The following is a 14318-nucleotide window of genomic DNA, read 5'->3' as shown; positions in this document are numbered from 1 at the left end:
TTTTGTGTGTGTTTGTGTGTGTGTGTGTGTGTTGGCCATCTACTTCTGGGCATGGGTCATCCCTGTATGTGTGTGATTCGTATACCTAGTGAAACTCTGTTGGATAAAACTATCTTTTTCATTTGTGAGTGCTTATCAATTGGAGATAGTTTCTGGGCCAAAATAAGGGGCTTGTGTTCACTTCTCTCTCAGTGCTGTGACCTTACCTCGGTCATAACCCTAATTTATAATCTTTCCACCTCTCTTTCCTCAGGGCTCCCTGATTCCTAAGAGGATTTTTATGGAGATATCCTATTTAAGAATTTTGGGTTTCTGTATTTGTTTCCATCTACTCCAAGAGGGAGCTTCCCTGATATTGTGTGGATAAGATACTGATCTATGCAGAGAGCAGAACGTTGTTAGAAGTCATTTTATGGCTAGATTCCTTTAGCAGAACAGTAGTATTTGGTTTTCCCCAGGCCCCTGGCCTATCTAGTTTCATGTTCTTGGCCACCCAAGCAGTGTTAGGCATGGATTTCATCTCAGGTAATGGGCCTTAAAACCAAGCAGATAGTGGTTGATTACTCCTACAACTTTTGTACCACTGTTGTACCCACATGTCTTGCAGGCTGGTCACCTCTGTAGATCACAGGGTTTGTAGCTGGGTTGGTGCTCACCTTTCTCCTTTGGCATCAATTAGAGTACCTTTCCAGTACTATGAACATCAGTCAGTAGGGATGAAGGCTCTAGGTAGGTACTGGGCCCTAGGTAGTCTCAACTTCTCTGTGTTCAATGAGTTTGTAGCTTGTGTCTTTAATAACAGAGCTTTACCATCAGTTTGTGGAGAACAACCAATAATAGCTTTAGAAATAGCCCAGGTGATTTGAGAGTTTTGATGGTTCTCTGTTGGCCAAAAACTCAATTTGATGTAACCCACTGGAGGTTTCATTTGGTGGTGAGAGATATCTACTCGCAGCTTTGTCTCCCATTATTTGGTGACTGACTCAATTTAGGTTTATTTTACATGTGTATATATATATTTTAAAAATCCTCTGCTGTATTAGGGTTCCCTATGATGCATGAAATGGCAATTAGCGTTGGCTGTCTTTCCGTATATTCCCTCCCATCCTCTCTTTTCCTGACTTGATTCTCTCCTGCTTCTCCATCCATCCATAACTATTTATTCTATTTCTCCTTCCTAGGGAGATCCTTTCTGCATTCCTACTCCCTTATTCTATAACAAACTTCTGTTGTTATATGGGTAGTAGTAGCCTGCTTACTGAAGACTTATTAACATCCACACATAAACTAGTACATGCCCCAATATTTGTGTTTTTAGGCCTTTCTCTGTGTCCTAGAACTTTCAAAACTGTTGTATCTCCCTGCATCAAGCACCCCTAATCCAGCATTTATTGTTTTATTCAATTTAATTTAAAGGGTCTCAATTCAGCAATCTAATGCTGTTCCAGCTGTAATGAAGCATTACTCTAAATCAGCCGTTCTCAAATTATATTGATATTAAGACTAAAGGTGTTCAGAAGCTGCCAGATCAATATGAGAATATTACTTAGTAAATCTTGACTAATGCTAGACTCTAGTTCACATTGCTAATGAATTCCCAGGTGCTGCTGCTGCTTCTGCTGCTGCTGCTGCTGCTGCTGCTTCTGCTTCTGCTGCTGCTGCTTCTGCTGCTGCTGTTCCATGTGTCCGAAAGTCTCATCTTGCTTCCAGGCAAACTGGATTACTTGACAGTTTCTGTGCATAAAATTCAGACTATAATAGGCCTTCAAATCTGTTTTTATAAATAGTTAAAACTTACTAATGCAATTATTGAAAGTGTAATAAGGACTTAAAATAGTTAAAAGTGATCTGCTTCAATGACTGGTAGGCTAAAACAAAATAAATATACATTAATCAACTTGAGTTAGTATTGATCCAAAAAAACTCACACATTCATTCATTTGAAATGATTTTATTTTTGATTTAATGATTAAACAGAGGGGGAAGTTTTCATTGTATATATGTGGATGAAGAATTTTAGAATAGGATGATCATTAACATGTGTGTTTATGTTAGATGATCTCCAATCCACAAGGAACCAATTCGCTGATTTTATCTTCATCCATAGCTTCCTTGCCCTCAATCTGTAAAAAGAATAAGAAATAATTAAGAATCATAAAACACATAACACAAACACTTTTGTAATTCTTAAGAAAATTAAACCCAGTAGTCTGGACAACTTCTCAGTGGTAGATATATTTATAAATTTCATATATGTGCTGCTTCATGCTTTTCTTTAGGATGATTTCCCTCTTTTCCAATAGCTTGCACATCTTGTCCTGTTCCTCTGGGTTGTACAATGAACCTTGGGATAAATTTTGGGGTGTTATACAGGGCAGCCATAATGGAGGTAACTCCTTCTATTAGGTATCACCCTCCCAATTCTATGCTGCTTTGCCGGGTTCTGGACTTCTCAGAGAGTCCTTCATTCTCCTGAATCTGTGTGTACCCAGAGACTGAACTTTACTATGCCCTTGCCTGGGGTGAAGTAAGAAGTGGTCATTAATAGCATATATACACACTTTGGTACTACCACAGGGTATTTAAGAGAAACAAAATTACTCTAAAGACCTACACCCACATAGGAGAACTCACAGGCACGCAGGATAATCTTCTCCCCGTGATGTTCATCGTTATCTTCCCCTTCGTTCTCCTCCTCGTCGTCTTCGTATTCATAATCATCGTCGTCGTCTTCATCATCATCGTCTTCCTCCTCTTCTTCGTTATTGTAGTCTTGTTGGTCTTCAACTTTCCTTTGATCTTCATCATTTTCCTGGTCACCATTCCAGATATACCAGTCTTCCTCAACATCAGGCCAGACTTCTTCAATTTCAGGCCAGATGTCTTCAATATTAGGCCAGACCTCTTCCACGTGTGGCCAGATCTCCTCAACATCAGGCCATATCTCCTCTTGCCCGCACTCTTCCTCCGTAATGGCTCTCACCACTGCCTGCGAAACCAGAAATGCTGCGGTTCCATCGATGTCATCAGTAGCTTCTTCAATTGGCAGCACATGCAGGACGATTTGTCTGGCATCGTGCCCCATCCCACCGCCTTCTTGCTCTTGGTCAGGTAGTCCAGGTTCCTGCTCTGCAACAGCAGACATGACACAAAATACCTGCCAGGAAAGATCTTATAGTACCTTGGAGCTTTGAAGGCGTTGGTTAGGATGGGGCGTTGTTAGGGTGACTGCCACTAGGAAGAGGGAGGATGTTGGTCACAAGTTCCTCCTATAAAGCAGTAAGAGCAGTAGAGAAGATTTTCCACGTGAGCCAATAGAGTTGGTACGTGTGGAGTACCTAAAAAGGAAGGGAGAGACAGCACTTGGAGGAGCAGCCTACTCAGGCCGGCTACAAGATGGCTGTAGACCCAGCACAAGTGGGTGGAGCCTTGAGGAGTAATAATGCTCCTTTTCATACGTCACCAGAGCTGGAAGCTCATTTGCTGAGACAAAGTGATTGACATGCATTGTGTCCAATGAGCTATAAGGTCGTTACATTCTAGAGATTGCTCAGAATCCTATTTTTTTCTATTGTGGCATTACTATCTTGGGATACTTTTTAAGGTGATAGAAAACATGTCTTTTAAATTTAATAGTTAGAAAATGATAGTCTGTCAATATGGGTGAGCATATCTGACTGATTTCTGTTTTACATGAGTTATATCAGAGTTATAAAACAACTGTAGGAGGGGCAGGAGAGATAGCTCAGAAGAGCTCAGATTACTCTTCCAGAAGACCCAAGTTCGATTCCCAGCACCCAGTTAACAAACATTTATAATTCCAGTTCCAGTGGATCTGGTGCTCCTGCTCGATTTGGGCACTGAAAACACATGATACATAGACATTCATGTAAGGAAAAGCACATATACACATATAAAATAAATATAAATATAAAAAATTAAATCCCAATCAGTGTGTAGCTCACTTTTCAGCAGTGGAAGACATAAAAGGTGGGGTGACAGAAAAGTAGAAATTCTGAAATGGTTACAATGAGAACAAATGGTTGAAAGTGAAAAAAAAAGTTAAAACAGAACCTGGAAAGCATTTAGTTCACACTGCCAAAGGCAAACACAAAAAAGAGGAAAGCTGTGTCAAAAATTAGGATGAACTAACTAAGCTAAGACCTCCAGTTTCATTCTTTTCCAATTAGAAAAGAATAAAGAATTCTAAAGTATAAATCATAAATTCAGTTCTTTAGAGAAATCAAATGCCCTTTTATACTTATAGTTGATATCTTTAAACATAAAAATATCACGTTTCAGGGAAGTGACACCCTCCATTCCCTTTAATCACTCCCACAAAATTGAGGGATTAGTAACAATTTGGCCAACTCTCCCAGTTCAAAAGGGAGCATGGCATTTTCATAAAACACACAAATATCTAAGAGAATGTACAAAGGTTAATTGACCAAGTACAAAACAAATTGTATGTCCTTCAGGGGCCCAACCAGACTTTCTCCACTTCTGATGAGTAAGTGCTAGAAGTTGAAAAGCGTGCTGTGGAGTAAACTTTTCAAAATGACAGTGGGAGCCAAGGTGGAACTTGGACTAGTCTGTGGTGGGAGGATTGTTATGTTCCATATTGCCTATACAATATCACAAAGGTCTCCTCTCACACAGAGCTGTAAACTCACTTCCTGAGACACAGTGATCTACATTCATTGTGTCTCTTCTCTGGGATACACTGTTTATCCCAGTTCTCGACCCTCTTTGCCTGTAGTTATTTGTCTACTGTTAGATACAAATAACATTACATGGACTGGGCAGGTTGGATTTATTTTTCCGAGAATTTTTTTTTAATATTTCTATTTTCTATATTCTTTGTTTACATTCCAAATGATTTCCCCTTTCCCAGATCCCCCCTCCCCATATGTCCCATAAACCTTCTTCTCTCCATCCCTTCTCCAATCACCTCCCTCCTTTTTCTCTGTCTTTATATTCCCTTCCAATGCTAGATCAATCCTTTCCAGGATCAGGACCCTCTCCTTACTTCTTCATGGGAGTCATTTGTTATGCAATTTGTGCCTTGGGTATTCAGAGCTTCTGGGCTAATTAATATCCACTTATCAGAGATTGCATTCCATGTGTATTCTTTTGTGATTGGGTTACCTCACTTAGGATGATATTTTCCATATCAAACCATTTGCCTAAAAATTTTGTGAATTCATTGTTTCTAATTGCTGAGTAGTATTCCATTGTGTAAATATACCACATTTTCTGTATCCATTCCTCCTTTGAGGGGCATCTGGGTTCTTTCCAGCTTCTGGCTATTATAAATAAGGCTGCTATGAACATAATGGAGCATGTGTCTTTATTGCATGCCGGGGAATCCTTTGGGTATATGCCCAGGAGTGGTATAACAGGGTCCTCTGGAAGTGTCATGTCCAGTTTTCTGAGGAACCTCCAGACTGATTTCCACAGTGGTTGTACCATCTTACAGCCCCACCAGCAGTGGAGGAGTGTTCCTCTTTCTCCACATCCTCGCCAACACCTGCTATCTCCTGAGTTTTTGACCTTAGCCATTCTGACTGGTGTAAGGTGAAGTCTCAGGGTTGTTTTGATCTGCATTTCCCTGATAACTAATGAAGTTGAGCACTTCTTAAGGTGCCTCTTGTCCATCCGAATTTCTTCAGGTGAAAATTCTTTGTTTAGATCTGTACCCCATTTTTAATAGGGTTATTTGGTTCCCTGGGGTCTAACTTCTTGAGTTCTTTGTATATATTGGATATTAGCCCTCTATCAGATGTAGGATTGGTGAATATCCTTTCCCATTTTGATGGTTGCCGTTTTGTCCTCTTAACAGTGTTCTTTGCCTTACAGAAACTTTGTAATTTCATGAGGTCCCATTTGTCAATTCTTGATCTATTGAGCTATTGGTGATCTGTTCAGGAAATTCTCCCCTGTGCCCATGTCCTCTAGGGTCTTCCCCAGTTTCTTTTCTATTAGTTTCAGTGTGTCTGGTTTTACATGGAGGTCCTTGATCCACTTGGAGTGAAGTTTAGTACATGGAGATAAGAATGGATCAATTTGCATTCTTCTGCATGCTGACCTCCAATTGAACCAGCACCATTTGTTGAAAAGGCTATCTTTTTTCCACTGGATGTTTTTGGCTCCTTTGTTGAAGATCAAGTGACCATAGGTGTGTGGGTTCATTTCTGGATCTTTAATTCTATTCCATTGGTCCACTTGTCTGTCACTGTGCCAATACCATGCAGTTTTTAACACTATTGCTCTGTAGTATTGCTTGAAGTCAGGGATACTGATTCCCCCAGAATTTCTTTTGTTGTTGAGAATAGTTTTAGCTATCATGGGTATTTTGTTATTCCAGATGAATTTGAGAATTGCTTTTTCTAACTCTGTGAAGAACTGAGTTGGGATTTTGATGGGGATTCCATTGAATCTGAAGATCGCTTTTGGCAAGATGGCCATTTTAACTATATTAAGCCTGCCAATCCACGAGCATGGCAGATTTTTCCATTTTCTGAGGTCTTCTTAGATTGCCTTCTTCAGAGACCTGAAATTCTTGTCATATAGATCTTTCACTTGTTTGGTTAGAGTCACACCAAGATACTTTATATTGTTTGTGTCTATTGTGAAGGGTGTCATTTCCCTAACTTCTTTCTCAGTCTGCTTATCCTTTGAGTATAGGAAGGCAACTGATTTGCTTGAGTTGATTTTATAACCAGTCAATTTGCTGAAGTTGTTTATCAGCTGTAGGAGTTCTCTGGTGGAGGTTTTCTGGTCACTTAAGTAGACTATCATGTCATCTGCAAATAGTGATAATTTGACTTCTTTCTTTCCAATTTGTATCCCCTTGATCTCATTATGTTGTCTAATTGCTCTAGCTAGAAATTAAAGTACTATATTGAAAAGATATGGAGAGAGAGGACACCCTTGTCTAGTCCCTGATTTTAGTGGGATTGCTTCAAGTTTCTCTCCATTTAGTTTGATGTTGGCTACCGGTTTGCTGTATATTGCTTTAACGATTTTTAGGTATGGGCCTTTAATTCCTGTTCTTTCCAATACTTTTAGCATGAAAGGATGCTGGATTTTGTCAAATGCTTTTTCTGCATCTAATGAGATGATCATATGGTTTTTTTCTTTGAGTTTGTTTATGTAGTGGATAGCATTGATGGATTTCCTTATATTGAACCATCCCTGCATCACTGGGATGAAGCCTACTTGATCATGGTGGATGATCATTTTGATGTGTTCTTGGATTCGGTTGGCAAGAATTTTATTAAGTATTTTTGCATCAATATTCATAAGAGAAATTGGCCTGAAGTTCTCTTTCTTTGTTGGATCTTTCTGTGGTTTGGGTATCAGCGTAATTGTGGCTTCATAGAACGAGTTGAGTAGAGTTCCTTCTGTTTCTGTTTTGTGGAATAGATTGAAGAGTATTGGTGTTAGGTCTTCTATGAAGGGCTGATAGAACTCTGCACTGAAGCCATCTGGTCCCGTGCTTTTTTTGGTTGGGAGACTTTCTATAACCCTTTTTATTTCTTCAGGTGTTATGGGACTGTTTTGTTGATCTATTTGATCCTGATTTAGTTTTGGTGTCAGATATCTGTCTAGGAAACTGTCCATTTCCTCCAGATTCTCCAGTTGTGTTGAGTATAGGCTCTTGTAGTAGGATCTGATGATTTTTTGAATTTCCTCAGTTTCTGTTGTTATATCTCCCTTTTCATTTCTAAGTTTGTTAATCTGGATACCGTCTCTGTATCCTTTGGTTAGTCTGGCTAAGGGTTTATCTATCTTATTGATTTTCTCAAATAACCAGCTCCTTCCTGGTTTTGTTGATTCTTTGTATGGTTCTCTTTATTTCTACTTGATTGATTTTGGCCCTGAGTTTGATGATTTCCTGCCTTCTACTCCTCCTGGGTGAAATAGCTTCTTTTTGTTCCAGGGCTTTCAGGTGTGTCATTAAGCTGTTAGTGTTTGCTCTCTCCATTTTCATTTTGGAGGCACTCAGGGCTATGAGTTTTCCTCTTAGCACTGCTTTCATTGTGTCCCATAGATTTGGGTATGTTGTATCTTTATTTTCATTAAGTTCTAAAAAGTCTTTAATTTCTTTCTTTATTTCTTCCTTGACCAAGGTATCATTGAGTAGAATATTGTTCAGTTTCCACGTGTATGTGGATTTTCTGTTGGTTTTGTTGCTATTGAAGACTGCTTTTACTCCATAGTGATCTGATAGGAGGCATGGGATTAGTTCGATCTTCTTATATTTGTTGAGGTCTGTCTTGTGACCAATTATATGGTTGATTTTGGAGAAGGTACCATGAGGTGCTGAGAAAAAGGTATATTCTTTTGCTTTAGGATAGAATGTTCTATATATATATCTGTTAAATCTATTTGGTCCAAAGCTTCAATTAGTTTCATTGTGTCCTTGTTTAGTTTCTGTTTTCCTGATCGGTCCATTGAGGAAAGTACAGTGTTGAAGTCACTCACAATTATTGTGTTAGGTTCAATGTGTCCTTTGAGCTTTAATAAAGTTTCTTTTATGAATGAGGGTGCCCTTGTATTTGGAGCATAGATGTTAAGGATTGAGAGTTCCTCTTGTTGTATTTTTCCTTTGACCAGCAAGAAGTATCCCTCAGAGTCTCTTTTGATGACTTTGGTTTGAAAGTCAATTTTATATGATATTAGAATGGCTACTCCAGCTTGTTTCCTGAGACCATTTGCTTGTAAAATTGTCTTCCAGCCTTTTACTCTAAGGTAGTGTTTGTCTTTGACCCTTAGGTGTGTTTCCTGTTAGCAGCAAAATGTAGGGTCCTGTTTACGTATCCAGTCAGTTAGTCTTTTTATTGGGGCACTGAGTCCATTGATGTTAAGAGATATTAAGGAATAGTGATTGTTACTTCCTGTCATTTTTGACGTTATTTTTTAAATTTGATTGGTTAATTTCTTTTGGGTTTGATGAAAGGTTACTATCTTGCTTTTTCCAGGGTGAAGTTTCCCTCCTTGTATTGGTGTTTTCCTCCTATTATCCTTTGTAGGGCTGGGTTTGTGGATAGATATTGGGTAAACTTGGTTTTGTCATGGAATATCTTAGTTTCTCCATCTATGGTGATTGAGAGTTTTGCTGGATACAGTAGTCTTGGCTGACATTTGTGTTCTCTTTGGGTCTCCATGAGATCTGCCCAGGATCTTCTAGCCTTCATAGTCTCAGGTGAAAAGTCTGCTGTGATTCTGATAGGTTTTCCTTTATATGTTACTTGGCCTTTTTCTCTTACAGCCTTTAATATTCTTTCTTTGTTTAGTTCATTTGGGGTTTTGATTATTATGTGACAGGAGGTAGTTCTGTTCTGGTCCAGTCTGTTTGGAGTTCTGTAGGCTTCTTGTATATTCATGGGCATCTTTCTCTTTAGGTTAGGGAAGTTTTCTTCCATAATTTTATTGAAGATATTTGCTGGCCCTTTATGTTGTAAATTTTCACTTTCATCAATGCCTATAATCCTTAGGTTTGGTCTTCTCATTGTGTCCTGGATTTCCTGGATATTTTGGGTTACAAGCTTTTTTACATTTTGCATTTTCTTTAACTATTGAGTCCATGGTTTCTTTGGTATCTTCAGCATCTGATATTCTTTCTTCTATCTCTTGTATTCTGTTGTTGATATTTGCATCTATGCCCCCTGATTTCTTCCCAAGGCTTTCTATCTCCAAAGTTGTCTCCCTTTGAGTTTTCTTAGTTGTTTCTACTTCTGATTTTAGATCCTGGATGATTTTGCTTATCTCCTTCACTTGCTTGTTTGTGATTTCCTGTAATTCTTTTTTTTTTAATTTTTTTTATTCGATATAATTTATTTACATTTCAAATGATTTCCCCTTTTCTAGCCCCCCCACTCCCCGAAAGTCCCGTAAGCCCCCTTCTCTTCCCCTGTCCTCCCACCCACCCCTTCCCACTTCCCCGTTCTGGTTTTGCCAAATACTGTTTCACTGAGTCTTTCCAGAACCAGGGGCCACTCCTCCTTTCTTCTTGTACCTCATTTGATGTGTGGATTATGTTTTGGGTATTCCAGTTTTCTAGGTTAATAACCACTTATTAGTGAGTGCATACCATGATTCACCTTTTGAGTCTGGGTTACCTCACTTAGTATGATGTTCTCTAGCTCCATCCATTTGTCTAAGAATTTCATGAATTCATTTTTCTAATGGCTGAATAGTACTCCATTGTGTAGATATACCACATTTTTTGCATCCACTCTTCTGTTGAGGGATACCTGGGTTCTTTCCAGCATCTGGCAATTATAAATAGGGCTGCTATGAACATAGTAGAGCATGTATCCTTATTACATGGTGGGGAATCCTCTGGGTATATGCCCAGGAGTGGTATAGCAGGATCTTCTGGAAGTGAGGTGCCCAGTTTTCAGAGGAACCGCCAGACTGATTTCCAGAGTGGTTGTACCAATTTGCATCCCCACCAGCAGTATTCAGAGAGTGGCCCTCTGTCTAAGCATCAGCCTGGCTTGTTTAGAAATCATTAATCTAATTCGATCCCACCACTTGAGACCTTGCTTTGCCACAAAAGATGGCCAGTTCAGATCCGATATCATAATTACTAGGAGTCGTCACTTGGGTCATCTTCATAGATTCTAGGAAGTTTCCTCTGCACTAGGCTTCTATACCATCCCCTAAATGCCTCCACTTCCAGCTGTCTCTACTGCATTATCTGTCTATCTTAACCTCCCGCACCTCCTCCTGCTCCCATCCCTATCTGCCCCCAGTCCACCTGCAAAATCTCTATTTTCCATTCCCAAGAAGATTGATGTGTCCACCCCCAGAGCCCTTCTCTTTATCTAGCCTCTCTGGGTCTGTGAATTGTAGGTAATTATCATTTACTTAACAACTAAAATCTACTAACAAGTGAATACATAACATATTTATCTTTCTGGGTCTGGATTACCTCACTCAGGATGAGTTTTTTTCTAGTTCCATCCATTTGTCTGAACATTTCATGTCATTTTTTTTTTTAACAGCCGAGTACTACTCCATTGTGTAAATGCACCATATTCTTTATCCATTCCTTGGTTGAGGGACATCTAGATTGTTTCCAGTTTCTGGCTATTATGAATAAAGTCTAAAGCTGCCATGAACATAGTTGATTAAGTGTTCTTGTGGTAGGATAGAGAATCCATTGGATATGCCCGGGAATGATATAGCTGGGTCTTGAGGTAGATTGATTCCCAATTGTCTGAAAAACTGCCATATTCATTTCCAAAGTGGACGAATAAGTTTTTACTCTGACTAGCACTGGAGGAGTATTTTCCTTGCTCTGCATCCTTGCCAGCATGAGCTGTTACTTTTGTTATTATCTTAGTCATTCTAATGGATGTAAGATGGAGTCTCAACGTAGTTTTGATTTGTATTTCCCTGATGGTTAAGGATGTTGAACATTTCTTTAGTTATTTCTCAGGCATTTGAGATTCCTCTGTTGAAAATTTTCTGTTTAGATCCTTACCCCTTTTAAAATTGGATTATTTGGGGGTTTTTTTGTATCTATTTTTTTGAGATACACACACACACACACACACACACACACACACACACACACACACACACACATATATATGTTGGATATTAGCCCTCTTTCAGATGCTGCATTGACAAAATCTCTTCCTATTTTGTAGGCTGCCATTGTGTCCAATTGATGGTATCCTTTGCCTTACAGAAACTTTTCAGTTTCATGGGGTTCCATTTATTAATTGCTGATCTTAGTGCCTGCACTGTCAGTATTCTGTTAAGAAAGTCATCTTCTATGCCAATACATTCCATGTCATTCCCCACTTTCTCTTCTATAAGGTGCAGTATACTTTGGTCTTCTTTTGAGGTCTTTGATCAACTTGGACTTAAGTTTCTGGAGGGTAATAAATATAGATCTATTTGTATTCTTTTACATGCTGACATCCAGTTAGACCAGCACCATTTGTTGAAGATGCTTTTCCACTATGTATTTCTGGCTTCTTTATAAAAACAACAACAACAACAAATCAAAACAAAACATTGGAGGGGAATATAAGGACAGAGAATAAAAGGAGGGAGGTGATTGGAGAATGGATGGAGAGTAGAAGGTTTATGAGATATATGGGGAGGGGGGATCCGGGAAAGGGGAAATCATTTGGAATGTAAACAAAGAATATAGAAAATAAAAATATTAAAAAACAAAACAAAACAAAAAACAGGTGTCTACAGGTGTTTGGATTTATGTCTGGGCTTTCAATTCATTCTCAGTGATCATTGTGTCTCTGATTATTCCAGTACTATATGGTTTTTATTACTATAGCGCTATAGTAAATGTTGAAATCTGGCATGGTAGTACCTCCAACAGTTCTTTTATTGTACAAGATTTTTTTAGCTTTCCTGTTTTGTTTTGTTTTGTTTTGTTTTGTTTTGTTTCTTCCCCATATGAAGTTAATTCTTGTCCTTTTGTGTTCTTTGAAGAACTGTGTTGTAATTTTAATGGGGATTACATCGAACCTATAGATTGCCTTGGTAAGATGGCTATTTTTACTATGTTAATTCTACCAATACATGAGCACTAGAGATTGTTTATCTTCTGATATCTTCAATTTCCTTCTTCAAAGACTTGAAATTTTTATAATATAGGTCTTTGACTTATTTTGTTAGAGTTACCCCAAGGCATTTTATATTATTTGAGGCAATTGTAATGAATGTTATTTCCCTGATTCCTTTCTTAGTCCATTTATCATCTTTATACAGGCAGGCTACTGATTGTTTTGAATTTATTTTGTATCTAGCCACTTTGCTGAAAGTGTTTATGAGCTCTAGAAGTTTCCTGTTGGAATTTTTAAGGTCATTTTTGTATACTTATTATATCATCTGCAAATAATAGTGCTTTTACTTCTTTTTTCAAACTTGTAGCCCCTTGATCTCCTTCAATTGTTTTATTGTTCTAGCTAAAATTTTAAATACTATATTGAATACCTATGGAGAGAGTGGACAACCTTGTCTTGTTCCTGATTTTAGTGGTATTGCTTTGAGTTTCTTTCTACTTAATTTGATGTTGCCTAAAAGCCTGCTATAAGTGTTCTTTATTTTGTTCAGGCATGTCCCTTGTATTCCTTATCTTTCCTAGACTTTTATGGTACAGAAGTGTTGTTTTTTTGTCAAAGGCCTTTTCTGAATTCAATGAGGTAATGATGTGGATTTGTATTGTAGTTTGTTTATATGGTGGGTTACATTTAGTGGCTTTTTAGTGTTGAACCATCCCTGTATCTCTGGAATGAAGCCTAGCTGATCATGGTGGATGAATTTTTAGGTCCAGTTGCAATTATTTAATTCAGTATTTTTATCTATGTTAATGAGGGAAAGTGGTCTGTAATTCTCTTTGCTGAGTCTTTAGGTGTTTAGGTATCAGGGTCTACTGTGTCCTCATAAAATGAATTGTGAAATGTTCCTTCTGTTTTTATTTTGTGGAATAATTTGAGGACTATTTGAATTAACTCTTATTTGAATGTATGGAAGAATTCAGCACTAAAACTGTATGACCCTGAACTTCTATTTGGCAAGAACATTTTAATGACTGCCTCTATTTCACTAGGAGTTATAGGTCTACTTGAATTGTTTATATGTTCTTGTTTAACTTTGGTAGGTGAGACTTATCAAGAAAATTATCTATTTATTTTAGATTTCCCAATGTGGTAGAGTACAGGTTTTTAAAATATGTCCTAATGATTCTTGTTATTTCATCAGTTTCTGATGTTATATCTTCTGTTTCATTTCTGATTTTATTAATTTTAATATTCTCTGTTATTTAGTTGGATAAGAGTGTGTCTATCTTGTTGATTTTCTCAAAGGACCAACACTTTGTTTCGTTGATTTTTTGTATTATTCTCTTTGTTTCTAGTTTATTGATATCAGCGCCCAGTTTGATTATTTCTTGCAATCTACTCCTCTTAGGTGTGCGTATTTCTAGAGCTTTCAGTGTGCTGTTAAGTTGCAAGCATGACATCTCTCCAATTTTTTTATGTAGGCACTTAGTGCTATGAACTTTCTTCTTAGCCAAGATTTTATCGTGTCCCATAAATTTGGGTATGTAGTATATTCGTTTTCATTAAGTTATAGACAGTCTTTAATTTCTTCCTTTATTTCTGTAGTGACCCAGTAGTCAATCAGTAGACAGTTTTTCAGTTTGTGTATTTGTATGCTTCTGTCATACTGATGTTGTTGATACTCAGCTTTAGTCTGTAGTGATCTGATAGGATGCAGGGAGTTATTTAATTTTCCTTTATTTATTGAAACTTGCTTTGTTTCCTAGT

General features: G+C 38.0%; 1 protein-coding gene across 1 annotated transcript; it reads right to left on the bottom strand.

Moving 5' to 3' along the window:
* Positions 1–2051: 2051 nt before the first annotated feature.
* Positions 2052–3145, bottom strand: LOC127674624 (glutamic acid-rich protein-like). The gene is made up of 2 exons (XM_052170311.1): positions 2615–3145; positions 2052–2123 (listed from the first exon to the last, which is right to left on the bottom strand). The coding sequence occupies exons 1-2, from the start codon at positions 3143–3145 to the stop codon at positions 2052–2054; spliced, it is 603 nt and encodes a 200-aa protein (XP_052026271.1).
* Between the last annotated feature and the right edge of the window lie 11173 nt (positions 3146–14318).

The sequence above is a fragment of the Apodemus sylvaticus genome, chromosome X (assembly GCF_947179515.1).
Source record: "Apodemus sylvaticus chromosome X, mApoSyl1.1, whole genome shotgun sequence".
In the NCBI taxonomy this organism is placed as follows: Eukaryota; Metazoa; Chordata; class Mammalia; order Rodentia; family Muridae; genus Apodemus; species Apodemus sylvaticus.
The sequence above is the reverse complement of the archived record's forward strand: the minus strand, read 5'-3'. Positions and strand labels throughout refer to the sequence as shown.

Bases quoted from the DNA above. Each gene is read 5' to 3' on its own strand.
- LOC127674624 (XM_052170311.1), bottom strand. From the start codon at position 3,145: ATGTCTGCTGTTGCAGAGCAGGAACCTGGACTACCTGACCAAGAGCAA. The intron at 2,124-2,614 runs GTAGGTCTTTAG...TTCTTTTTACAG, and splicing joins GTGAGTTCTCCTATGTGGGT to ATTGAGGGCAAGGAAGCTAT.